The sequence below is a fragment of the Nanorana parkeri genome, unplaced genomic scaffold (assembly GCF_000935625.1).
Source record: "Nanorana parkeri isolate BGI_ZX_2015 unplaced genomic scaffold, ASM93562v1 scaffold368, whole genome shotgun sequence".
NCBI classification, from domain to species: Eukaryota; Metazoa; Chordata; class Amphibia; order Anura; family Dicroglossidae; genus Nanorana; species Nanorana parkeri.
The window spans coordinates 490,842-518,558 of record NW_017306636.1 but is presented as its reverse complement, the minus strand read 5'-3'; the positions used below and the strand labels follow the sequence as shown (position 1 = coordinate 518,558).

The 27,717-nt window shown below is 37.3% G+C and overlaps 1 protein-coding gene across 1 annotated transcript in view; it reads left to right on the top strand.

Moving 5' to 3' along the window:
- The window catches only part of COL12A1 (collagen type XII alpha 1 chain), a 171,265-nt gene extending 144,177 nt beyond the window's left edge, over positions 1–27,088 (top strand). The window contains exons 59-70 of the mRNA XM_018558906.1: positions 456–509; positions 2,772–2,867; positions 3,245–3,298; positions 3,408–3,461; positions 8,060–8,113; positions 9,723–9,794; positions 16,714–16,749; positions 16,867–16,933; positions 20,308–20,496; positions 20,723–20,800; positions 23,111–23,281; positions 26,086–27,088. Of these exons, the coding sequence (XP_018414408.1) occupies positions 456–509; positions 2,772–2,867; positions 3,245–3,298; positions 3,408–3,461; positions 8,060–8,113; positions 9,723–9,794; positions 16,714–16,749; positions 16,867–16,933; positions 20,308–20,496; positions 20,723–20,800; positions 23,111–23,281; positions 26,086–26,255 (1,095 nt within the window). The 3' untranslated portion in view covers positions 26,256–27,088. The remainder of the gene's footprint in view (positions 1–455; positions 510–2,771; positions 2,868–3,244; positions 3,299–3,407; positions 3,462–8,059; positions 8,114–9,722; positions 9,795–16,713; positions 16,750–16,866; positions 16,934–20,307; positions 20,497–20,722; positions 20,801–23,110; positions 23,282–26,085) is intronic.
- Positions 27,089–27,717: the final 629 nt, after the last annotated feature.

Here is a 27,717-nt window from a genome sequence, read left to right as displayed (position 1 = left end):
AGCATGTTCGGCCGACCCGGAGCCACGTGAAACCACCCGATGTACGGCTGCTTTCAGCCGATATACGGCTGAAATCAGCCGTACCAGCCTGAAGTGAATAGCCGAACAGCTTTCGGCTCACTTCACTTCAGGTCAGTCTTTCACTCGGCTGCCTACGGCAGCTTAATGAATATACTCCTAAGTCTTTAAGTGTTTATGATATACATATAGGCAGCCTCCAGGAAAGTGGTGTTAATCCAAATTTGCTCAACCACTGTGTAAAATTGGCAGCAGTAATGAAACACGAATGTGCTTAGGTGAAGAATTTATGGTGGATTGGTGCCAAATATGTTAAAGTGGAAGGAAAGATACATTCTGGAAACCACAGATATCTCTAGACATTTTATAAGAATTTAGATGATTCTTGCATAATCTCTCTGCAATCCTGCTATATACAATTTATTTTCTATTTGCAGGGTATTCCTGGTAGCAAAGGTCCCAGAGGTGACAGGGGCACAGATGGACCTACAGTAAGTTTTCTTTATTATCTATTTAGAACTTGTTTGTAAAATGTACAGTCATCCTTATACAGTATAATGTGTTGCAACATTATCATGATTTGTTATGCATTCAACAAATAGTCTTGTGTAAATGAGGCAACCTATTGCATTACATGATTTTTTAATTGTCCTACTATATTGGTCAACTGCCCTGCTGGCATTCTTTTTTTATAGCATCAAATATGAAGCCCCAAAACTGTATTTAATCATTTAGGCAAGCATGTCTTCCAACAGCTTCAATGCCTCAAAAAGAATGCAAAAAGAGTGTTTACCTTTGGGCATTGCTAACTGTCCATCTGATAGAAGAAGCATGTGCATGTGTAGAGAGGCTAGGGGACTAATAGTGAGCAAGTGGTGCTAATGCCTCTTTCTCTTAAACTGTATGACTTGTCAGATTTGAAGCATTGCTTGCTTCCTGTAGTCACTATAGATCTAAAACCCAACCTCCCCATGATACTCATCAGCACTTTGCTGCACATTCTTTCTTGCTTATGTATTGGCTGACAATAGCAGTACTAACAGTCCAATAATGTAGGCAGCTGGAATTCTCTATTTTCTAAATAAATGCAAATTCACATGGTGCTGGAGGAGCTGTGGCAACCATTCATTCAGTGCTTCTTTCAATTGTTGTATTACTTCTCTCTCTCTAAAAGTTGGAGTGTCACAGCCGTCAGTACTTGGTCCCTTACTGTTTTGGTTGTACGCTGCACCCTTGGGAAAAGGAAAAAATACTAGTAGCTTTGATTTTAAATACCATCTGTATACTGCTAAAACCAAGGGGTACATTTTTACCCTTTCTTATAAATAACTCTGCAAAGTATATAATTTCTCTCTTCTCAGGAATGATTGAACTCCTCTTGTAATGCAAGCTTTTTAAATGTTAATTGTTTTTAATAACACTGTCTCTTAAATCTACTATATCTTAAAACTCTCTTACAGTTAAAAATGCAGTTATCAATTTATAACAACAAGCTCAATGTCTCAGGGTCACTCTTGACTGTACCCATCGCCTTTCATATCAAAGCTCTAAAAATATAATTTAGCTAAAAAGTATCTCTGGCATTCATTGACCCTTGCCTTACTAATGAAATTATCAAAATATTAATACATTCACTATTTATTTCCCATCTTGATGATATTAATTCTTTGTAAAAGAGCTTGCTGCTTATTAAAGTGACACCATTACAGTTAATTATGCATGCAGCTGCTATACTAACCTACCCTACCTCTTTTCAGTCTCTTCATTGGCTCCCTTCCTTCAAGGACTAGACTATAATTTCTAGCTCTAAATGTAAGGCCTTCATTAGTGCAACACTCCATCCTGCACTCCTATCCTGTCTGTACCTAAATTATACCATCAGATCACCAAATGATTTGAGAATATGACCTGTAATCCAAGATTCTTACAGTCTCCCAATAAAGCCTCCTTTTGGGTTTCATCTTTTCCCTGTTATATTCTTCCTCATTTTATCAGAGTGTCCTTTATTGCTTCAAGTGCTATCCGAAAAAATCACCTTTATGTGGGAATGCTATCAAATTTCCAAGTCATTCCTTTGCTTATTCACTTTGCATTCTCTTCCACTTTTCTTATGTTTTCCACACTCTCCTCTATCTCTTCACACTGTTTTCTTTGACTTGTGCTATGGTTCATTTACTTATTTTAAAGGATCCATTATTGATATCTGTCCTGCAGGTTCACCTAAATGCTTTAACTTTGCAAATAAATTTATGAAAGCAGCATGCCATGTCCATTTTTGGTTACCGAGCACATATTACCTTGCATTATATATAGTACGATGATGCCATATAAACGAAACCTAATACTAATAATAAATACATTAACTTAATATGTTGTTTTGAATATTATTGCTACATTATTGAAGGACTGAAGTTATACATGGATTTAGAGGTAGGTACAATATTGATGTGAGAGTTAAATTGATGTGGTTGTCTTAGTCATGGTTTAAGAGAAAAACTGATATCAGTTTCAAAAATAGTATCCCAAGCATTCAAGTTAAACAAAGATCTTACTAGCTTGCTATTCTATATAGGAACCCTGCCTGTTTTTTAAGAGTAAATTAAATTCTCTCATTGACGCCTTCTAAAATAGAATATATTTGAGTTTGAGAAGTAGTAAGAGTGGCAAACATAAGGATGCCAAAACTGTAATTTGCATTTTTTGCTGCAGAGAACTAATTTTAATTTTCTTTCTTCCTTGCTCCATAATTAAAGGGCCCACCAGGACAGAGAGGTGAACCCGGTCTACAAGGCCCACAAGGCCCACCTGGTCCACAAGGGCCACCTGGACTTTCTATTCCCGGAGAACCTGTAAGTGCAGTATCTTTCAATTAATGTACTCTATTTAGTAAATATATAGTAATGGATTCCATTTATATAGAATGTGTTGTGAATGTTAGCATTTCGGTGTAAAAAATATTAATAAATTAAAGGCATTGCATTGTGATATGTGGCAAGTGCAAACCATTCTGCTCTGTTTTAATATTCATGTTCCTTCTAGAATATTTATTGAAATACATGAAATGAAATTAGTATGCAGTTCATGCATAACAAAATTGCACAAAATTACTTTGTACTCATTGATCATTTGTATAATTATGTGTATTTATATCTCCTAACAGTGCTAGTTTTAAAATTAGTTACCACAAACATAGTATTTGCTTCTCATTATGTATCTTTTTTTCCAGGGTCGTCAAGGACAAAAAGGTGATCCAGGTGATCCAGGATTACCAGGAAGGATGGTATGTTGCATATATATATACATTGTAATATTTTCAGTATGCTCATTCCTGGCTGGAAGAAATGTAATATTAATGATTTGCATAATTTATTAATTATTTTTTTGTTTAGGGGACTCCTGGGGTAACCGGACCACCCGGACCTATGGGACCTCCAGGAGCAAGGGTATGTGTTTTAAATTCTAACAAGGAACTAACTAATCTTGTTGTCTCATACAATTTTAGAACTTCCAGTATAGGTTTATTAATAATCGCTCAAACATAACTAAGTATTTGATTAAAGAATTCAATTTTATTTATGTATGAACTGATATTTTCAGTTTAGTATTTGTGTGTGTGTGTGTGTGTGTGTTTGTATGTGTATTATCTAATGTTTTTCACATTCATACATTCATATTCATACATATTCTTAAAGAATTTAAAAGTTTGGATGACCTTGGAAAATCCTGAAGTCTTGTTGTGCATAACAGTAATGATTATAGAAATTCCTAAAGCTGAACTCCAAGCAAACAGCTACATAAACAGCTGTAATACTCAATGTTAATGTATTATCTGACTAAGCATTTGTAATTCTGTCCAGCGACATTTGTGATTCATGCACCCCTGCCACATAGCAAGGCCTGAAGGATAAAACCAGAAATACAGTGGTGTCACCTCCCCAACTCAGCCTTCTGATCAGACAGTTTAGGATTGGTAACTGCGCTTGCTCTTCTCTCTCCCCCTTTCAGTGTTATCACTGTTAGCATATTTGTATGCAGCCAAGCCTGAATAGCTCCTTGTACTGCCCATCCTTTTCCCGTTTTGAGAGCATCTGTGCCAGAAATTGCAGGAGGCTTATATAAATGCAGATCCAGGTTCTTACTATAGCTATATCTATTTATTTGTAAAGGAATGCACAACTCAGTTAGGTTTTGTTTATATCCGTATGGAGTGCAGCATTAATAATACTGTGGAACGATTTCCCAAGGAGTACATAAACTTAGAAAAGTACCCTGGGAATTTAAAAAACTTACCCTTGCAGTGGGGTTACCCTGCACTGCAAGGTTTAAGTGTTTGCTTTGTCTTGGATGCTCACATAAAGAAGATATACTCACCTAATCCTTGATTTCTCAGAAGTCAGTGCTCACCTCTCTCCCCCGCTGCTCTGGCTGTGAAAAGCCCCTTGGCATCCTCACGTCTAATGCAAGGTACGGGACCTGCATTAGGCATAATGACATCAGTGGTCCTTACACTGCCAGAGTCCAGGGGGAGAAGAGGCTGCAGGGACTGGTCTAGCAGCTCTGGTGGGACCGAGGATCAGGTGAGTATATATTCTTTATTTGAGCCACCTAGACCACAACAAGCACTTAACCCTTGCAGTGCCAAGTTTTTAAAATTCCTGCTGTACTTCTTTAACTGAATATGATTGTAGCTATCAGATTATTTAGAGTAGGATGGAGATACACTTTGAATTTTGCATGAAACTCATGTGTTTTCCTTTATTCTGTTGTGCCATCATGACATTCATTGTGGGAGTTGACAGCACCCTTCTAGAGTTAGTCACCTTGCAGCTTCCTTTGAGGTCTTAGAGAGAGCTGAGCTTGTATGTTCATGCTACCAGGCCTTAGACTGACAGATTGATGGAGTGGGAACACAGAGGAGAACTATATTAACCCATCAGTCACACCTTACCCCTTCCACTGAAAACTGATGACGGGAACTCTCTAAAGAGCTTAAATATAACATGTAGACAACTCAAACCTATGTTTTTAAAGGTATTCCCTGGACAGCAAAGATTTTTTACTGCATATTAGTTAAAGAGTGTTTAATATAAGAACATTTGATGTATTTAATAATAGACATCTTGTGCAAAGTAGGAAAACGTAACTATTACTTGCAGAGTTAATCCTTACGTGTTAAACATGCGACCTGTAAAGAACTCAAAGTGCTAGTTGGAAAGCGTCAGCCCTCGCCAAAACATCGTTTCCTGTAATTCTTTTTGTAATGAATAATCCAACAAGAGACTTTCCAGACCTTTTTTTGCACTGTAGATGGATTTATTGTTTCCATCGCAGTTGTTTAGCTGATCCACATAGCGCAAAATTAAATCACAGAATTTGCAAAGAAAACAAAGACTAAAATCTTTAGAATCTATATTTTTAGAATTGTTTTCTTCAAGCATCAAAGAAGAATCCAGGAGTGAAAATATGGGATTGTGCTGCTGCCAAACTAAACTAGGCTTATTTGGTTTAGCTGATAAATGTAACATATTTGATTCTATCACATCTGTGTTTTTGTCTTCCTGGACAGTGTAAAGGTTATTCTAATACCTAATGAATTGTTAACTATATTTCAAATAAATGTATTTTAGTACAACTTGTCCTGAAAAAAAGCCTGATCAGATTTGCACCATGTAAAAAATCAATGACCCCCTTTAAAAAGAGGTACATTGCAGTCATTGCAACAAGTCACCAGGGCTGGCAGAAAAAGTTGCAGTTTACCAGAAAATACTATTACCTTTGCCCCTCACATAGCTCAGCTAACTTCCATTTCTCCTCTGCTGATTCTCTAGCAGATACCATCCCTTTGCTGCCCCTAAGAACCAGTGTTGCAGAGGGCATTTAAATGATTAGTTGCCTGACAAATTTTGAAGCTACAAACAAGCTCCGCTTTGCACATATGCATCATGCAATGTGAGCCACCGATCACTTACCTATTGTCCACAATATGGCAAATATTTCTGAGGTGTGTACAGACAATGACCCAACTTACACTGTGCATACATCCCTAGAAACTATTGCCAACCACTAAATAATCAATGAAAAGGGTTAATAAACAATTGCAAAAAATTGTATATATACAGATGCTATTCACCTAGAAATATGGCAGAATGTACCTTCAACTGCATACCATACATATTTACAAAAAGAAATACACATGCATCTCTACATTTAAACCCAATATAGGCTCTCGGTGGGTATACATGTCCCTAAACCAGTTGAAAGAAAAACCTTTGAAGCTGGTTCAATGCCACATCTGGCATATAATGGATATATGGATCACTAACTATTTTAATCCCTTAAAGCCTAAGTTTAGCCTTTCTAGGACTGTGACATTTGCAGTTGCACAGTGCACACATCTGGCTAATGGTACACATCTGGCTCACAGTACTAAAATGCAACAAATGGGCATGCCTCTGGTCAGTGACATCTTTCAGATAAAGTGGGAAAGGGGCTGGCCTATACCTTAGTGTATCTAGGGATCGATGATAATGCATCCTATGGGCTATACTAAGAGAATTGTATCAGAATTTTCTGTATGATTCTCTTCCTGGCCAATATCGTCCATTATACCTCCACCCATGTAGAACTCTGTAAACCAGAACAGACTTTTTTTCTAGTCACATCACATTGAAAGTATCCCATATTGTAAAAATTAATCTAGGAAACATGCAAGCCTATCAGAGTAATGGATCAAGCTAGATATCATATCAGCATTTACCTTTATAGTTATAACCATGGCAGCCAAATATTAAAATGTTAAAATAAAAATTCTTCAAAACATGCCCTTAAATCTTCATTTACATTAAAGTCTAACTTAAGACTAAAAAGCAGGATTTTTTTTAGTGGTCTATTCACGAAGCAGCCGAAGGATCTAGCCGTAGCTTCGGCCGATCCTTCGGCTATCCGGGAGTCTCCTGCTCCCCGGCCGCCAAGGAGAGAAACACTAGCATTACACCCGCCCTCTGCTGCACTTCTCCATCTGGTCCATCAGCAGAGGGCGGGAGCAATGCTAGTTTACTATTGGCTATTGCAAATTGAAATAGACAATAGGAATCTAGCAATGCATTCCTATGGGCAAAAATTATTATTTGCCCATAGGAAAAAAAAAGAAAAAACTGTGTTTTTCTCTCCTGGGCGGCCGGGAGCGGGAGACTCCCAGAGCTCCCGGGAGAGTTTTTTTTCTTTTTTTTGATAGCAGCAGAGCCACCGGACAATAGACAACTGTTGGGCGGAGCTAGCTGTCACTGCTAGCTCCGCACAATTGTTTTCTATTTATTTTTTTGTGCTTTTTTAACTATTTTTCTGTTCTGCTCGGTCCCTCTGAGGGACCGAGCAGAACAGCCGAGCCGAATGCCGCTCAGCGGCATTCGGCTATTCACTCACTGCTGTTCGGCATCTATAAGAATAGCCCGAACAGCAGTGAGTAGCCTGCCGGAGGTTCGGCTCAGCCGATCCAGATGTTGGATGGGCTGAGTCGACCTCCTTCTGCACTTTGGGTCAGCCGAACATGCTGAGCATGTTCGGCCGACCCAAAGCCACCCTATGTACCCTGAAATCAGCCGTACCAGCCTGAAGTGATGAGCCGAAGAGCGTTCGGCTCACTTCACTTCAGGTCGGTCTTTCACTCGGCTGCCTACGGCAGCTTAGTGAATAGTCCCCTTAGTTTTAAATAGTTTGGGGAGAAGTTAAAGTTTCCCCTAGGATAAACTATGCTAGAACTTTGAAAATAACTGGGTAACAACATAACAAATGGTGAATCTGGGAAGTCAAATTAGTTTAGTTAGGAATTTACAGCTTAGCTAAACTCAACTAAGTTCACAAGATAGATGATAGATAGATGATAGATAGATAGATAGATAGATAGATAGATAGATAGATAGATAGATAGATTCGTACATAGTACTATATTATAGTACATAACATTCTTTCTGATGATGGGAAAACATCAGAATGCTGCTTTTTAAAGGTCAGTGTGAATAAATGTACAACTTTGTCTTATTAGGGTTTCACTGGCAAAGATGGCGCAGTAGGACCCAGAGGACCCCCAGGACCAATGGTAAGGCAATATAGTTATTACATTTTCTATCAATCTGGTACTATATAATTGATTTGCATAAGAGTTTTTTCAGGTAGTTTTGTTGTTAGACTGAGGAATAAAAAGAATGTGTGGTATATGAAATATGATCCTGCAGAGAGATCAGCGTCCCTGGTTACCAGCTAACCAGGGACACTGATCTCCAGACAGCCTAACTCTCCCTGGCGCTCCGGGAGTCTCCTGCTCCCCGGCCGCCAAGGAGAGAAACACTAGCATTACACCCGCCCTCTGCTGCACTTCTCCATCTGGTCCATCAGCAGAGGGCGGGAGCAATGCTAGTTTACTATTGGCTATTGCAAATTGAAATAGACAATAGGAATCTAGCAATGCATTCCTATGGGCAAAAATTATTATTTGCCCATAGGAAAAAAAAAGAAAAAACTGTGTTTTTCTCTCCTGGGCGGCCGGGAGCGGGAGACTCCCAGAGCTCCCGGGAGAGTTTTTTTTCTTTTTTTTGATAGCAGCAGAGCCACCGGACAATAGACAACTGTTGGGCGGAGCTAGCTGTCACTGCTAGCTCCGCACAATTGTTTTCTATTTATTTTTTTGTGCTTTTTTAACTATTTTTCTGTTCTGCTCGGTCCCTCTGAGGGACCGAGCAGAACAGCCGAGCCGCATGCCGCTCAGTGGCATTCGGCTATTCACTCACTGCTGTTTGGCATCTATGAGAATAGACCGAACAGCAGCGAGTAGCCTGTCGGAGGTTCGGCTCAGCCGATCCAGATGTTGGATCGGCTGAGTCGAACTCCTTCTGCACTTTGGGTCAGCCGAACATGCTGAGCATGTTCGGCCGACCCAAAGCCACCCTATGTACCCTGAAATCAGCCGTACCAGCCTGAAGTGATGAGCCGAAGAGCGTTCGGCTCACTTCACTTCAGGTCGGTCTTTCACTCGGCTGCCTACGGCAGCTTAGTGAATAGTCCCCTTAGTTTTAAATAGTTTGGGGAGAAGTTAAAGTTTCCCCTAGGATAAACTATGCTAGAACTTTGAAAATAACTGGGTAACAACATAACAAATGGTGAATCTGGGAAGTCAAATTAGTTTAGTTAGGAATTTACAGCTTAGCTAAACTCAACTAAGTTCACAAGATAGATGATAGATAGATGATAGATAGATAGATAGATAGATAGATAGATAGATAGATAGATAGATAGATTCGTACATAGTACTATATTATAGTACATAACATTCTTTCTGATGATGGGAAAACATCAGAATGCTGCTTTTTAAAGGTCAGTGTGAATAAATGTACAACTTTGTCTTATTAGGGTTTCACTGGCAAAGATGGCGCAGTAGGACCCAGAGGACCCCCAGGACCAATGGTAAGGCAATATAGTTATTACATTTTCTATCAATCTGGTACTATATAATTGATTTGCATAAGAGTTTTTTCAGGTAGTTTTGTTGTTAGACTGAGGAATAAAAAGAATGTGTGGTATATGAAATATGATCCTGTAGAAACATTTTCCATCAGTTATTCATGTGGAAATAGGCTGACAATTTAGTTTACAAAGACTTGATAACATTTCAAGTTATAGTCTTCATTAAATACTTATTTCTTACTTTACAGGGAGCACCAGGGCCTCAAGGAGTGCCAGGTCCAAGTGGTTTACCAGGAAAGCAAGGCGATAATGGTCTACCAGTAAGATATTACCCATATTTGCTAACTAAAACTTATTGTGAATGCTGAGTTATGGCTAAATTAACAATCTCACTGTCATTAAAGTTTTTCCCATAGTATCTTGTTGGCTGATTAAAGTAACATAGTATTAGGATGTAACAATTTGCAATACATATTTTTTGTATTGCAGCAGTTGGTTTTTGGAACTTGTGGTAATAGTTTTCCATTTGAACAACCACAAGAATCGTCTGCCAAAACATATATTTCTGCTCTGGATAAACACTAAGATCTAGGTCAGCAGATATTCAGGAAATGTTACAATGTTTTATTATTTCTGTATTTCTTTAAGTCATATGCCATTCAGAACAAATCATGTCTTTTAGATTGTAAGCACTCACGAGCAGGGCCCTCCTAACCTTCTTGTCTTGCATTGTATTGTGCCTGTACTGTCTCCCTTTATTTGGTAACACTCTGTATAAATCCTGAATGATAATAATATTTGATCACACATTAAGTAGAACTTGCTGATGGTTTGAAGCATTCAGTAATGTAGCACTTGCCAGTTATTGTGATTAATTAGAAAAATAGCTCACTTTTTGGTTGATGACAATCAGCTCTTTGCATTTCACACCCAGATATACATCCATTAGTAGTGAGCTTGCATTACTTCTCAATAAAGTAGATGTGGGAGCAATTTCATACATGTTCATTGAAAGAAAACACATGATAACTATATTGCCCAGCATCACTTTCCACATCTGTTCATGTACTTTCTACAGGCTATAAAGTAGAAATGTGTTGTTTCTTGCCTTTGGATTTGGACATGAGTTCAAAGCTACCTGAAGTAAACAAATAAAAAGGTAGATTAGTTTATTTTATTTGGATCTAAATGTTTGAAGTTGTAATCATTGTTAGAGATGTTTGACGGAAGCAGAGCCTAAGTTATATTTGGTCTTTGCCAGGTACTCCGACAAGGAAGTATGGATTTTGCTAAGTGTCGTAGCTAGATTTAGCCTGAAAGATTTGGCCCACTATTGACAGTAGCCAAGCAGACAAATAGTCAAATTGTCAAGAAAAATCATAGCATGTAGACTAGATTGGGAAGAGAGGTGTTAGGGTGGTGTCATGTAACAGAGAGAAGGCTGGGACAGATAGCAGACAGGTGAGAAAACTGTATCAGAAGACAGGCCAGTGTCAGGATTTGACTTAATCATTAGCAATACATCTGGGGCATAACTAGAAACTTAATTTATGTGGGGCCCCCTTGCCAACCAGAAAGGAAAAAAAGCCATTAAGCAACACACCACCTTACATTGGTATTCAGTTGAAAAAAAAATGCCCCCTTACATTAGAAGCCAGTGGATAGAAGAATGTCCACCTACATTGTAGTCAGTACAAGTACAAATGCATAAAGAGGCATTTTTCTTTCCACTGATCACCAACAAAAGTGGACATTCTTCGTCCCACTGACCATCAATGTGAAAGTGTTTTCTTCAGCCCACTGACTACCATGCAAGGAGGTATTTTTCTTTCCACTGACTATCAACTAAAGGGGGTTTGTGGTAAGTGTGGTAAGAAAATGTCCCTTCTGCATTGGTAGTCAGGTGAAAATTCCCCTCTTGCACTAGTGCCAGTGGAAGTTAGGTTGCGATACTGTCAGTGGAAATCCCACTGATACCCCTTTTTGAAAGTCTGCATCATTTCAGTCAGACTGAGAAAGATAATGCAAAGCCACAAAAAGTATAACTAACACACACACACGTTAATGCTGATTTCACTTTTGTGATCCTATTGGTGACAAATCACCAGCAACAGGATCATTATGCACAGCAGAGTAAATACTCACCTGGCTCCATGAATCACTACCGCACTGTCCACATTAGTGGCATGTGAAATTCTTCACCATTTTAGTGGGTGATGCAGAGGCAGGGAATACCTTGTGGTGCAAAATAAGTATTTTCTTCTGATCTATGTAAATATTAATAAATTAATGTCTGCACTCCTTTTTCTTTTCTCTCTCTTTCAAATCTTGAAAATAAACAAGTTAAAAATGTCCATGCTCCCTTTCCCTCTTTAATTTTTGTGACGTAAAGCTGAGAGCTCTGCAAGGGCAGGAGATTAGGCACAGTTTCCATCTTGCAGAGCAATCAGCTTTACAGCACACATAAATTAGAGAGGAAAAAGAAGCTCAGACAATATTTTATTTGTTTATTAATTATAACATGTGAAACAGAGAGGGAAACAGAGTGCAGAATATCATGTATTAAAGATTATATAGATCTGGGGAAATACTTATCTTGCAATGTGCATCGCTCTTTGCCACTGTGTCACCAACTGAAAAAAATAGTAAGTAAAGAAAAAAAAGTTAAAAAACTGCCAACATTTCCTTTAAGCTTCAAACCCAAAGCAATTTACTACAATACAAAGTTTGACAATTGTTGAAATTAAGAACGCAAGGTAAGAAGTTTGCATCTCTATTAGCTCAATTTCATTTATGTAGTAGCATTGATTTTGGCTTGAAATATGTTGTTCCACCATTAGAAGATCCAGACTCAGACATGCTAGGACAAGCAAAGTAATAAGCTTTGGCTAGATTTTTTATTGATTAGCATGCAATATATTGTAATTACTCTCTATAAAGTACAATCACATTCTGTGGGACTATACATTGAGCAGTTCTGCATAAATGAATTATATGAAAACATGAACGTAGAATTGTAGAAAACCAAAAAAACATCTTGTTCAAGCATCTTGGAAGTCCATCTAATGGTTCCATTACACTGATGTATTTGCTGGGCGTTTGCGTGTGGATGTTTTATTTAAAACACGGGCGTGCTACAGATTTCTAACCTTCTTTTGAATCATTTGTCCCACATTTTAGACTTATTTAAAAACCTATATGTGTACATTGCCCCAATATATTTGGGGTTCATTGCCTTCTAGGGCAACCTTAATGGATCATATTGACCTATGAGGGTCAACAGGCAAATGTGAAGAAAATATGCAGTATGGCTCATAATTCTAAGAGTACCATTTCATCAGTAAATTTTGACTGAAAAAAAATTACTGAACCCCCTAAAATCTCATTAGAATAAAGCAGTCAATTAGCGTGTGAGAAGAAACCATTGTTCTTGAAAAACTGAGGACTTTGATGTTCTCTACTGGTTTCAATCATTTTTGTATTTTAAATGACTTGCTAATACTAGCATGGCAGGATAAAAGGGCAGTCTCAAATTAATAAGAGTGGCTTACAGATGTTTCTATGTTTTAGTTGAAAGAGTTGATTATACAACATTTATAAAATGTTGAAAAGCCATACTGAAATAATTGCTGCATTAATGCTGATGAAGCAAAAATATATTTATTATTTTTTTAACTGAATATACCATTCTTAAAATATGCAACATCTGTAATGAGGGAGAATTATGACATTTTTCACATAGTGGTGTACACAATTTCTTGAAGACAGTTTTCCATCTGTTTGCCATAGGCTGCCATAATGCATCAAGAGAGACAGTCCCCCTGTGTTTGCATGTAGTTTAAGAAATGAAGCTTCTAAAAGCCTGTTTTTCCCACACTAGAGGTTGGACAGCACAAGGAGACTGTGTTACCGTTCAGGTAACAATAACATCTGTCAGATGCTCCTGCTTTCCATTAGACTTAAATAATTAGCACACCTGGGTACTACAGAAGATGGTCTCAGGACAAAGTGCTGGGGCAATAATCAGAAGTCCAAGGGCCAGTGGCCTAAGACCCAAGGCCCATCAATTTCATTGGTCAAATATTAGGAGTAAAACTGAGAATTACAAAGAGATCTTTCAAAATGTAATCTTAACTAATATGTTCTGCCACATTTCACCAAGAACCATTTGTATTATTTCACTAAATGCTTGAGGTGTAGATTCTGGTTAGTGAGTGCAAGATGGACCACTGAAATTAATGTGACAAGTCCTACACTGAAGACTTTATAACAGGACACAGAATACACTGGATGCTTGCAAATGGCATGGAACATAGCCACTAACAAACGTGATCATAACAATGGATGACTTTACAAATAAAGTGACCTAGAACAGTCTGACTTCTAAAGGGCAATATACAGTAGTAAAGTGCATATCTGGGCAAAATAAAATCAAAAACATATTATTATTATTATACAGGATTTATATAGCGCCAACAGATTGCTCAGCGCTTTACAATATAGGGAAGACATTACAATTACAATACAATTCAAAACAAGATGCTAAGGAGGGCCCTTCCCGTGAGGTTTTACAATCTAAAAGGGAGGGGCCAGTGATACATGAGGAGGTAGCTGTATGAGGATGAATTGTTTGAGAATGTGAATATCCAGTACATCTCTACAATACAGTCACATTTCCCCAGGTTTTGTCTTTTCTAACATTATGCTAATACTGGAAATACCTGATGATCCCACTAGAAATCCAGTGAACTACTTACTTACTGTAGCAGGCTGACAATGCTATTTCAGCTCACTCTAGGGAGCTGACTGAATTTCTGGAAGGACCTCTAGGAGATAAACATTGGAGATGTGCATGTATATACTGTATATTTTTTTCTTTTGCCCGAGCATTATCTAAAAGGTTGTTTAATATCAGGTGAACCATGAATATTAAGATGGCCCAGCACTGTGCAGCTATTTACAGTAAGAATTGCAGGTCGATACCGATAGGATTGGAGGTTCCTAGGTCCTAAGAAATGGCTATAGCATTGGAGGTTTCTAAGGTTTAAGCATCGGTCACAAAATGTTGTGTATATTTTATGTCACCAGTAGTAGATGTGGGCTCACCCAGAAGTTAAGGTCATGGTCTTAACTAGGAAAACCACAAGGCTAGGGTTTCAGTGCATTGGTTTTATGGTTTTAAGACCCCAGTGCAAGATATTTAGTTGCAGGGGTTTGACACAGAAAACAAATATGCATTTTACTAAGCCCCTAGGCTCCCAGCTACCACCTATCACTATATCTTAGTATCATGCAGCATGTAATTACTTTCTCCCTCAAATATTAACACTTGACCTACCCTCTAATACTAAAATGTAACCTCTAACCCTACCATAAAAGTTGAACTCCTAACTTCCAACAATGAAAATCAACCCTAACATAATCCCTTACATTTAATCTCTGACCTCAAGCCTAACTAAAAGGCTTAACTGGCAGAAGGTCAGGGAAGGTGTCAGAAGAAAAACAATAGGAACCAGGGAACAAGCTGTAGAATAACCAGAGTGACAGTCTGGATTGCAAAACACCAGAATAGGGTGCAGACAGTCTACAGAAGCTCTGGTAATTCTTGAGCAGAAAGGGAGTCGTTATCTACTCTCATGCATTGAACAGGCACTGGTGAAGTAAGGGCAGAAAAACTGAGTGAAAAACTGTTGCAGACTTGCAGGTAACAGGTAAGGATAATGAGAAATTCTGAGCAAACAGCCGTAGGGAGAGAGCTCACAAAGATGCTGGGCCAATTGCAGCCAGATTCTTATGCAATGTATACAAATGATGTGGGCGTGTGTCTTTTTCAGATAGGGGCTATAGCTTAATATAGCATGTAAAAATGGATAATCAGATCAAATCAGGTTGACAATTTAGAAGCAAGTTATAATATTTCCCACTATGAATTATTATCATTTAGGTCACAACCACAGAGTTTAATTATTATGTAAGGCTGAACCTCCAACATTCCACTAAGCTAAACTTCTGATTATTCTTTTTTGTTCTGCTGGATAACTTTTAGTGTAGTTGTAGAATTTTTGTAACATAAAATGAGTGATTTGAATGCTTAGTTTATTATTTTTTAAAGCATATGTGAGGCAAGCACACACACAAAAAAAATAATTTAAAGACCCTGTAAGTACAGAAAAATACCTGCTGATCTGCCATTAATGCACTCTCATTTCTAATTTCATGCTTCTAATTTCCTGTTGCGGGCTGACAATTCACATAATTTCTGTGGACTGAGTGTTGTAAGCCCTGCCGAGTTTTCTCTTGCCAAACTACCCAAACCAACCTTCTCTCTAAACCCCAGAACATAAAAGCTATTCATAGTGTAGTCCCAAGATAGGGACTGGTAGGGATAATTACTCTTTTAGAGACAACACAGGAAGTGAGTATTAGGCAGAGGGCAGCTCTGAATTTCTGACATGATCAACAGGGACAGTACTGTGGATCAGTAGTTAGCATTTCTGCCTTGCAGCCTGGGGTCCTTGGTTCATACCATTTTCTCCCCGTGCTTGTGTGGGTTTTTTCCGGGAACTCTGGTTTTCTCACACACTCCAAACACATGCGGGTTGGTTAATTTATCAGCTCACTAAACTGGCCCTAATATGCAAGCATGTGCAATAGGGGCCCTAGTTTGTAAGCTCCTTGAGGGCAGAGACTGATGTGAATGGACTGTATGTAAAAGTACTGGATAAACTGATGACATTATATAAATATCTGTAATAAAATAAATAGGTTTCTTTTTCGCACTTATCAAACAAATAAAACAAAATGCTTTCCATTTTATATTTAACAGACCAAAGGGGAAAAAAGAGAGGTTCAATGTTAGGGTTTACATACTTTTTAAGCATAGCTCTGGGTCACCCACTGACGTTTCCATTCACTTGCCCCCCACAGTAGATGATGGTGAGATACTATTTACAGAGCAAGCACATTTTACTAATGCTGTATTTACAGATAGCTAAATACACATTTATACATAGTTCAGTGCTGCTAATCTCATACTCTCTGAGACACCTCTTAGACTTCTGTTTTTTTCAATAAATATATTACAAATATTGTAGTTATATAAGGTCCTAATATACAGGCTTTACAGATACAGGAAATATTACATATCACTAATACACCGTAACTTTTTCGAAATGTTTATTAAATGTGATTGCCTTATTCTTTATAGCTGACACAAAGTAACATATCATTCTTTTATAGGGTCCACTAGGACAAAAAGGAGATAAGGGTGACAGAGTAAGTTAAATAAATCATTATAGATTTACTTATGTTGTAAATTGTCTACCTATGACCGCATAGTTAAACTGTACATTATGTTAATGACCTGGCCTACTATATGTTTTTTGTCTTTAGGGAGATATTGCTTCTCAGAATATGATGAGAGCAGTGGCAAGGCAAGTTTGTGAACAAATGATAAACAGTAAGTGAAAAATCATATTCAGTTTTGTTTTATATGTATGTGCAAAGTACACATAAAAGAAATGAATTAATCATAGAAATAATACAGCCTTATGTTAGATTTAATGTAAACCTGAGATTGCAGTAAAAAATTAAAACTTCTCAATCAGTTTCAGTAATAACTAACTTTCCATTGCATCAATCTTCCCTTTCTCTGAAATTCTCTGCCTTGACTGTATGGGCATTTTATTGGTTCTTAGTGCATTTACAAAAAGCACAGCATAAAAAAGGTTTAAAAACACTAGTGCATGTGTAATGTAGGGTTACTACCTGGAAGAGCTATTAAAGTGAATGGGAATGCAGTATCAATGCAAGACATTTTAATTCAATGTGCCACAAAGCAAAGTAAGCATGCTAATTTTTTACTGTGCTATTTGAGCCCTAAAGTACTAAAGTAGTATTAAAGTAACTTTTGTTTTTACATATATCTACTGCTAGCAAGCAGTAGATGTATGCAAAAACATTAAAAAATAAACAAAATTACCAAATAGGTAATTACTTAACTGTGTCTCCGCCGCTCACTCCCATCTGAAGATCTAAAGATTCTTGAGTGGCCGTGCAGGATGATGGGGTGGGCGTATGCGCAGTGGAGATCTTTAGGGGGGGGGGGGGGCAGAGGAGAAACACAGTGTAAGTGAATGCACGCAGCCGTGAGCATGCATGTGGGACAGGTACCGTGGGACACAGAAGACACAGCAGTCAGCACTGAATAAGGGAACAGCACCAGTTGATGGGGGGGGGGGGGGTTGTGACTTCAATGTCACTTTAAATTGTATTTCCACTCTTGCAATCAAAATGAAGAAAAACCCTCTATATGTTTGTGTTCCTATTCACACAACATAATGAAAAATAATAATCAAGAAATTGGCTACAAAAGTAGAAATACACTTTTAGGATCAATATACCACTCCTATGCCAAAGCTTGGGTAACAACTGACATTCACCAACAATATTCACTAACTACTCCTTTTGTCACTTGTGCATGAGTTAGGTAAGTGGTAATATACATAAGGGGTAATTTATCAAAACAGTAGCAGACAGAATCTGGAGCAGATGCCCATGACAACCAATCAGCTTCTATCTCCAGTTTGTTCAGTTAAACTTTGACAATGAAAGAGAGAAGCCGATAATGCTCATAGTTTTTAGGAAGATCAAACTTTGCCTTTGTATGTGCTGTTTCTATAGCATTGGATGTGTTGTGATTTAGATTGTTTGATATTGCTTAGTACCTAACTCAAGACACCTAACACCATGGTAATACCAGAATATCTTGTTATTGTGGCATAAGCTACTGAATTACTTTACTTACTTTACACATTACTGACCCAAAGTCAACTTGCAATGATGCAGAGTGCAGAGTGCAGTAAGTGGAAAAGTTCAGGCTCTACAGCAGAGCTGTGCAGGGTTGCTATAGGGCCAACACAAGAGCCAATGATCCTTGTGATCATGTGAAATTACATTACATGACCAATTGAAGTGAACACACAAGGAAGTGTCATTGCCCCTGTGCTGGCCATAATCAACTTTCTTGCCTCTGCCATAGGTGATCTATAGCTTTTTTTTTTTTTAACTCAGCATACATTCCAATATTGTAGGTGCAGAATAGGGAAATAGGAAGTAGGAATCAACATATATCACCCCCACCTTGACACCTTCAAAGAAGGGCTCGGTTGCAGCTGTTACTGCAGAATCCCTGTCATTCTGTAAATGACAGTATCTGTGACGGAGTAGAAGATGTTGTGCTCCTGAGGAGAGTGTAGGCAATGCAAGGCTAAAGCAGGTAATAGGCTACCTGCTTTAGTATCTATTAATTATAATTATTATTTATACTAGCTATTATAAATAATATAAACAATAGCTTATAGTTATTTTATTTTTTTTACATTTTTATACACCAGTATCTGCCTTTGAAAGAGATCACAATCCAATGTCCCTGCCTCAGTCACAAAAGCATACTATAGTGCATATTTTGTAGAAAACTAGCTAATACACTATGGTTTAGATCATGGAAAGAAATTGGAAACTGGTTTGAAAAAGGACATTAGGTTTGGTTCACAGCAAGGACTAATGTGTTTCCTGATATGGCATCCATAATATGTGTGATTTATGGGACAATAAAACACAGGAGGGTGGCTGTATAAAGAAATGTCCCGGCATAAAGCCTTTAAAAAGACTGGGAATAAAGCTGAGCATGAGCCTAAGAAAAACAGTAGATTTATCTACATATGGCAGTTATTTATGCAAGAGCTTTTGTGAACCCTGTGGTTAGTCTGAATGAATAAGAACATTACATTGTTTGATGAAAATAAATATTTGTATTCCTAATGATAGACTTTTGAATGTGTAAAGACTGAACATATTTTCATAGTACAGAATTATTAGTGTTTTGCATTAATTAGAGATAAAATAACGATGTTGGCACATAGAAAAGTAGTGTTTATGGAATTTAAGGAACTTTATTTTTACTACACAATCTCAAAAGCAGAGATTCCTCATTATTACAAATACATTGTTGAAGTTGGGAACCCTATCTATTTACACATATGGGTCCCAAGCAGGTGATTTCCTTTTAAACTGGTAAACCGCATGTAATATATTTCAAATCAGCATACATGGAACACCTAAATAGACACACTTAAAAAATAAAACCTCTCCACTGAACAAAAGTACCAAGGCACATTTTTAACTTTCTATTTCATAGTTAGCCAGGGCTTGCAGAAGTTAAAATGTGTATTCCATCTTGTCAGCTCTGTGCTTTTACAATATAAATACCTTCATTTAGAAACCCAGACTGTTTCAGTAGCGGGAAATTTTAAGTTCATGGATAATGTCATAATGACTTCAGTGCTTCTGTGGTTACCCCTTCACATGCTTTTTACATTACTTTCTATATGATGAGTTCGATACTGGGGAAGAAAGGAGACGTGTTTTTATGTATACTATAGAATGTCAGTATCACTGGTTAATGATTGCCTTTCAGCACTACTGCAGAACTTTCAATGCCAAAAAAACTCCAATGTCGATGGAAGTTTAATGCAGATAAGCATTTGGCCCACCCAGCCTGGAAATTTTCATTTTGAGTAAAATCCCAGACTTTATTCTGTACCACGCATATTTAAAATGTTTTGTTACCACTTATGCTTGGAGGTTGTTCCACTTACATGCTCTTATACCATATATAAAACATTTACAGTCATAAAACATACTGACATCTGATCTTTAACTTCTAAACCACTTTAAAAACTGCTCTAAATAATGTTTAAATTACATGAAGGTATAGAGGTATGATGATAATTTATCTTTTTAGTAAGATGTATATCTTTTCTGTCTTTTAAGGTCAAATGAGCAGATTTAATCAGATTTTGAACCAGATTCCAAATGACTATTATTCCAATCGCAATCAACCTGGACCCCCTGGTCCACCTGGTCCTTCAGGCAGTAATGGTATGAGAGGTGAACCTGGACCTGCAGGAAGATCTGGATTCCCAGGAACACCTGGTGCTCAAGGACCACCTGGAGAAAGAGGTATATAAAACAGCTCCTAATATTAATAGAAAAGACCAAATCTTTGAAAATTATACTCTGATATTAATCTAAAAACAAATAGACTACCATCTGAAATTAGTTTGATATTATGTACATTTGTACAAGCATAGGATTGTCATATATAGAAAGGTTGAAAGTATTTGTCACCAAATGTATTGCTGCACTAGTGTACTATAAATATTATACCATGTTGCATTTAACCTAGGAATACCAGGAGAAAAAGGAGAGAGGGGCAATTCTGGAATTGGATCCCAAGGACCCAGAGGTCTCCCTGGACCACCAGGTCAGTACAAAAAATGATCTACCTGCTCGTGAGGTAGAAAATTGTTATTGTATTTAATAAAATAACATTTCCTGTAGCTTTCTACTTGCATACATCATCAAGGTTTGCTGCTTTTCACCAGCTAGAATCTTGCACCTGGTAGCTACTGGCATGGGGGTTTTAGAGCCAAAATAAGTAGGGAAAAATGCTTCTCCAACCAAAACTTTAGCCTTTTTACTGCCAGGTAATTTTACTAAGGGTACAGGCTTGGAGGATATTTAAAACTCCCCAAATCATTATATATTTTCTGAAAGCATCCAGTATATTTATAAATATACCTATATTTATAAGCACCCAAATTACTTCCGGTAAGCCAACAGACAGGAGTAAAAGAGTACTGCGTAAAATAAGCATTTATTATTAATATAGCAGTTACCTCAATGCCAGAGAAGGGGTTAAACTGATCCTTAGGCTGACCCCAATACTTAGTGCTCCACTTAGATAACAAATCATAAATAAACCCTTAAACATTAACCTTTGACTGAACCTGTGGCTAATTCCACCTTTACTACCATGTTCCTTGTTACATCCATATTTAGGTGTAACATGGGGCATGGTGCCATTCACAGCCCTTACCCTCAACCCGTCCCCCCACTTACCTAAGGCACTGTCAGTCCTATAGAAAATGTCTGTGCCCTGTTTGAGGCATGTTCTATTTGGAAACTTTGCCAAGTGTTTATTAATGTCTGTGACCCCACTTAGGAGATTTGTGCTCACATCATGAGTGCTCACTGGGAGAGATGGAGAATCTCTTCAACAGATGAATACAACAGCAAACACTTTTAATGTAGACTAGGGGAAGGGTTAGAACACAATTCATGTTTTACCACTGCCTTTATCCCCCCAGAGAAGATTTAATCACTTCCTGTGTGGTCACAAAATGCTACAAACTCAGCAATACCTAATGGTGAATTTCAATTTTCCTCCTTAGCATACATTCACAGTAACTTTCTTATTAAAATAATGTTTTTCAGACATGTAGGTAAGATTTAAAAAAAATGTACAAATGAATAGAAATCCTGTCAACCGCTAATACTCTGTCATCCTAGTCATGGCCTATGTGACATTCTGATAAATCTGGACCAGTTGTTAATGACGAGTCCTTATGTAGCTAGATAACAGTAGTTTCTTAAAATAGAGAGCAGGGAGTTGTGCAATCAAGAACTGCTAATTTCAGAAAAAAACTTCTAAAGGATTCTCAACAACAGTAAGATGTTCACATATGTTTTTAAATTTGTCAGTCAGAAATGTAGGCCCTAAAACAAAAAGGATGACCTAAGTTCTCAGTTGGATAATCAAATATAAGGAATTGGTGCTCTTTTCTTATTATAGGAGATAGGTCAATATTGGGAGGTCTTGTTATGGAAGAATGTTGTGTTTTGCCAAGTTCTAATCTTTCACTCTGCTTATTAATATATGTTCCTTGTTTGTAATTGAAAAACCTTAATACATAGCCACAAATGTAGTACTTTGCTTGATAAAGTCAACTGAACCAACTGTGCTTTGTCAAAGTAAATATGGAACACTTTAGTATAGAAACAGATATATTCATTTTACTTTTAAACCTGTATTTCTCAGTGTGCTTTATAACGGTTACTGGATTACATACAACTTTACAAATAGTGCTCCATTCTAAGCTTGCAGTCCCCTAATCTATTACTTGTTATTATCTTGAATATCTGCCAAAGTCTGGCAAAATAGCTTTCTGGCTGTTTCTGTCTTTAATAAGTAGTTAAAACACAATTTTTTAATTACAAAATGTACAAGAAGCTTACAACAATTTTATCCTCACTTGATTCAAGATTTACATTCTAGCTAACCATAATAGTACTTGTTCCAAAGAAAACATGATTTCATCTGCCCTTGGGCCACAGAGTAGCAGAGTTGATGCACTAGTACATTTTACTTAGACTGCAGTGTGCTTTTCTATGCATGAAGTTTCCCTAGAGGTCATTATAACTTAGATGTGGAAACAAACCAAATAATTCACTGATGCTTGTAAGTTGTCCATGTCTCGCTAAATCTGATCTTCAGCAAAGTAGACATTGTGTGGGTGCTTTGAAAAAAAAATGTATATATAGCCCGAGATCCTATCATGTCTTGGTTAATTTGGTGGTGTCTTCATTGACAACACATGTAGACTAATTTTTTTGCTCTAGCATTGTACTATTATATGTCTAGACAGTTTCGGTGCCAAATGCATTATTAGCTCTGGTTTAAAACAATAGAAAAAACATCTTACAGGATTTTATATTTCTCTTTCAAAATCAGGACCACCAGGCGATTCGAGAACTGGACCACCAGGTTCTTCAGGCTCTACAGGGCCTCCTGGACCTCCTGGCCGGCCGGGTAACCAAGGAATTAGAGGTTCTGCTGGTCCATCTGGGTATTGTGATGCTTCATTATGTGCAAGTATTCCTTACAATGGTCAAGGATATCCAGGTATGTTACCAACTATAACATCTTAATGACTTGCAGATGCTTTTAGGATGTAATACTTTTGCTAGTATGATTTTTATTTTTGAACAATTGTTAAAAAAAACTTTTTTTTCCCCAAATTTTCTGTAATTTTTCCTAATTATAGTAAAAAATAAAAACCCCAGTGGTGATTAAATACCACCGAAATAAAGCTCTATCTGTCCCCAAAAAATGGTATAAAATTCATTTCAGTACAGCGCTGCATGACGGAATAAACATCAGTCAAAGTACCGCAGCGCTGAATACTGAAAAATGGCCTGGCCAGGAAGGGGGTCTAAACACCTGGTCTTGAAGTGGTTAATATAACAATTCTGGTTACTTTTTCATTGCTTATTTTATTTCTTGCTAAATGGTGATTCACAAACAATAAATATAATCATTTATAGTGAATGTAAATTACTTTAGGAATGAATTTATACATTTAAAAAAAAGTAAGTTGTGGCACCACAACACTTTCACCGCACTGTTAAAATACATTTGTCTGGGTGGCTGACAATGCTGCTCAAGCAAGGTGCTTAAACCTGAAGGCCTTTTAGAAGCAAATTTGTTGTGAGAGAAGTTTAGAGACTGCCATTGCTGACCTCCTTCTCAAAATGTTGGATGTGGGCTGTCCCTGGCTCCAATACTTTCTAAATTACTGAACCAGAAAGAGCTTGCAGCAAGTAAAGGCAGACCTTATGCCTTGCATTTTTATTCAGGGTAATGGTTCAGAAAGTACTAAAAGAAGAAGGTCAGCATAATGCCATGGAACTAGCATTTTCAGCAAAGGCATCCCCTATATTTTTCTAATGGTAGTTTTCCTCTCCTTGCTTTTATGTATGCCTATATACATTTGACTGGGTAGTCATAGATAGATGTATCTAACACATGTATTTAATTTGCACAAATGTAATATAAACATGGCCAAATACCCGTCTGTCTCCTGATGTATTTTAATTAAGATAGAATAGCTTTAAAAAACTGCTGTAGGTATAAGGCACAGGCCCGGAGAGGTGCCTGTGCATACCTATAGCAGCTTCCCAAACCCTCCTGGTACAAAGGTTTTGACAAGCAAAACTTCAGCACTTTCTGATAGTGTTAAAGCTTGCGGGTCCCTTCCTGCCTCCTACACATACCTATTGGCCAGTGAGGCTGCCAGACATAGTGATGGGCCATAGTATGGTGTTAACAGTAAGCTCCTACGCAAACTGCAGCAGTATTTTAATTTTATTTTTATTATTTAAATGTTTTATTTCAATAAACACAACAAAGGTTTGTTTAACACAACACAAACACAAAAAAGGTTTACACCAAGGAAGATGTTTTACTATGAAGTCAGTAGGTGACATTGAGCACAGTTTTACCAAGCTCCTTTTGTCCCATCCCCTAGTCTATTCATACCCCAAAACACTACCCTGTCTCCAAAAACATACATTCCAAAGAGGTAAAATAGGTACACAAATGGGTGCAGAAACGCATGTGTAAGTTTCCTTGTACTTTATATACAGTATGAATGCTTGAACTAAAATCTGTACTGTATTTAGGTGGAAAACAATGTATTTTGCATCTCTTACTTTTAAACACTAACAACCTATTTGACCTGTTTCAGGTTCCGGCTAACACATTTTAGTCTCCAGTGCTGCTTACAGTTTGAATTGATGAAAATCGCGTTTCTGAGATTGCGCACGTGCTTACTCTGAAATGATTTTTTTGGGAAATTTCACCATGGATATAGTTAATGACTTGTATTGCCATCACAAAAAAAGGGGAACTGTTTTCTATACTAACAACACTCGAATGGAAACCAAGACAGCGATGTCAGCTTACAAAGCCTGTTTGCATTTCTGTAGCGAAAAAAAGCCATGTCAAGAACAAAATACAGGGCCTCAGTTATATGAGAGGTCAATATAGACACTAACTACTGTATCTAAAGCAGCCCTTTTACATAGAGATTTAACATATGGAAATAGAAATGATTTATGTAAATAATAAAACTAATGTGGCTTGTAAATGATTTGTATGACAACATATCCACTAAAATCAGTTAACATTATTTTACATGATGCTAATACATTAAAGCCTGCTGCTTGCTATCTGCTAGAATAACCATTGACCCTTCAACCCTTTGAAAGTTCTACGGTGCTATTGCTTTTCAGGCAAACCGAGTAATGACATAACCTCTAAAGCATTTAACATTGTATGTAGCTGAAAGTTATAATATATATTGATGACTTATTGACAATGCCTCTAGCATTATGTATTACATTATTTATTATTGCATATTAGAATCAATCATGACAATTTAATTGTAAATTATTTCAGCTAACACTCACCATGTTCCGATACAAAACTTGTTGTATTATACAATGTATAATCCAATACAAAATGCATTTTATTATACAATGTGTAATCTTTCACTAAAATATCTGTCCCTAATGGATAATACACTGACTTCTAACTGATCAATAATAAGAAAGCATCTAACTATTAGAAATGCATTGAAACTGTGAAACACGGCAAAATCAAATGCATTTTTATGTCTTGAAAGGTATGCAAGTTACATTTAACTAGCTTGCATATACACAAGAATTTAGAATTAAACAGATTGCTAAGCTAATATCATATACATATAGGTATATCTATATATAGTTTCGCCTATATATAGAATGCCAATATATATGTAGACATGTGTGTTTAAAAAAGGCAAAATGTATCATACAATAAATATGTCCATGGATTAATATCATGAGATAATTATTTTGTTCAATCGGACAAATATTTTTGACCAGAACCTTACCAGCCTGAAAGTGGACCAATTGATCCTGACAGTGAACCCTACGTAGTCCAAATGCCACCAGAAAGACCAGATGATGAGGATTATGGACATGACATGCAGCCTGACTATGCTGAACATATGCGATGGAGAAGATCCTTAAGAAAGAATGTAGTGAAATCATAAAATGTTTTGTATTTAATACTCTATATGTGTCATTTACTTGGTTACAACAGTCAAACAATAGATGCAGAGTAAGTGGATAGCATGCTTTCCAATTTCCTTACAGGATACTGCAATCATGAAATGCACTTGCCAATATGTACACATACCTTGTTTATGGGTATGCTGCAATATATCTCACCGTAGGAACAGTATGACGCTTCTTGTCCCATGCTTGTCTAAATGCTTGTAAAATACATTGTGCTTTTGCGTTTTTCCAAATGTGTGAGTAAAGATACAAAATTTTATAAAATGTTATACAGCAGAAACCTAAATTTAGAGCACATTTCACAGTGGCTTTGTGTCAGCACAATGACATCACATCCATGCTTCTTAGATCATGTTGCCAGCCTTATGATGCCCATTAAACAAACTGTTTCCTTTGTACAACATGTACACTTCTTCTCAAGCCTGCATTATACTTTGTAGGGAATATACTGCTTTTTGTATGCTGCCTCCTTCTAAGCATCCAGAAACCTTTCAACATAGCTAAACTTAGTGCGCCAGTTGGGTGCAGGTTTATATTGTAGACACATTAACAGTTACATGTATGCCAAATTGCAGTCAGTCCTGCAGAAAATGGAATTGCATGTTTGTGCTGTATATTTAGTATGGACAAATTTCAGAATATAGTGTTCCTTAGTTCTCAAAGCAGTTTGAAATTACCTGCAAGACTATGAAAATAGATTTGCTGTTTGAAAAATTTTAACTGCAAATTGTGAATTTCACTGCCTTATATTTTTATTTATTTCTGAAACAAAAGAGGCGTTTTTTTTTCAATAAAACTACTGAAAACTAAAGTACTTGGTTTCATTGCGTTCTTTAAATAAGACTGACATTTTACTGGGAGGTTGTGTACTGCACACCTGCTTTTGTCCAGTGTTAAATACTGCAATACGTTCATAAGGTGTAAACTTCATTGAGCACATCCTCTAACCAGGGCTGCCCCTATAATGAGGCAGCCTGCTGCCCCCTTTTCTGGCCAGAGCATCCAAGGTTGCTAGGAGTGTGCTAAATGTTTAGGGATGCCTCTGCTTCTAACCATTTATGCATTTTGCAGTGTAACATATATGTGAGAAGTAGAAGACTGAAAAGGTAGAGCTGGCTCATATTGCAAGATGTATTTCTGTCTTGTGATTTACACATCTCTGTCACAAGGCAAAGCCATGCAGGTGGCGTACTTGTTTCCTGAATCAGCAATGTAGCTTCCTATGTTACATCTCCAGCTTGTTCATTGGAAAAAGAATCAGCATTCCCACCTCTATCAAGCAGCAGGGTAGTGATAAAGGGAGCACAAGGGCTGAACCTGGAAGTAAACTTTGCCAGGAAGTAGTAGATCAATCTTTTAATATAACAGGTGGTAGTTTGACACTGCAGAGGTTGAAATAGTAGTATGTAAATAATTAAATTTAAACAACTGAACAAC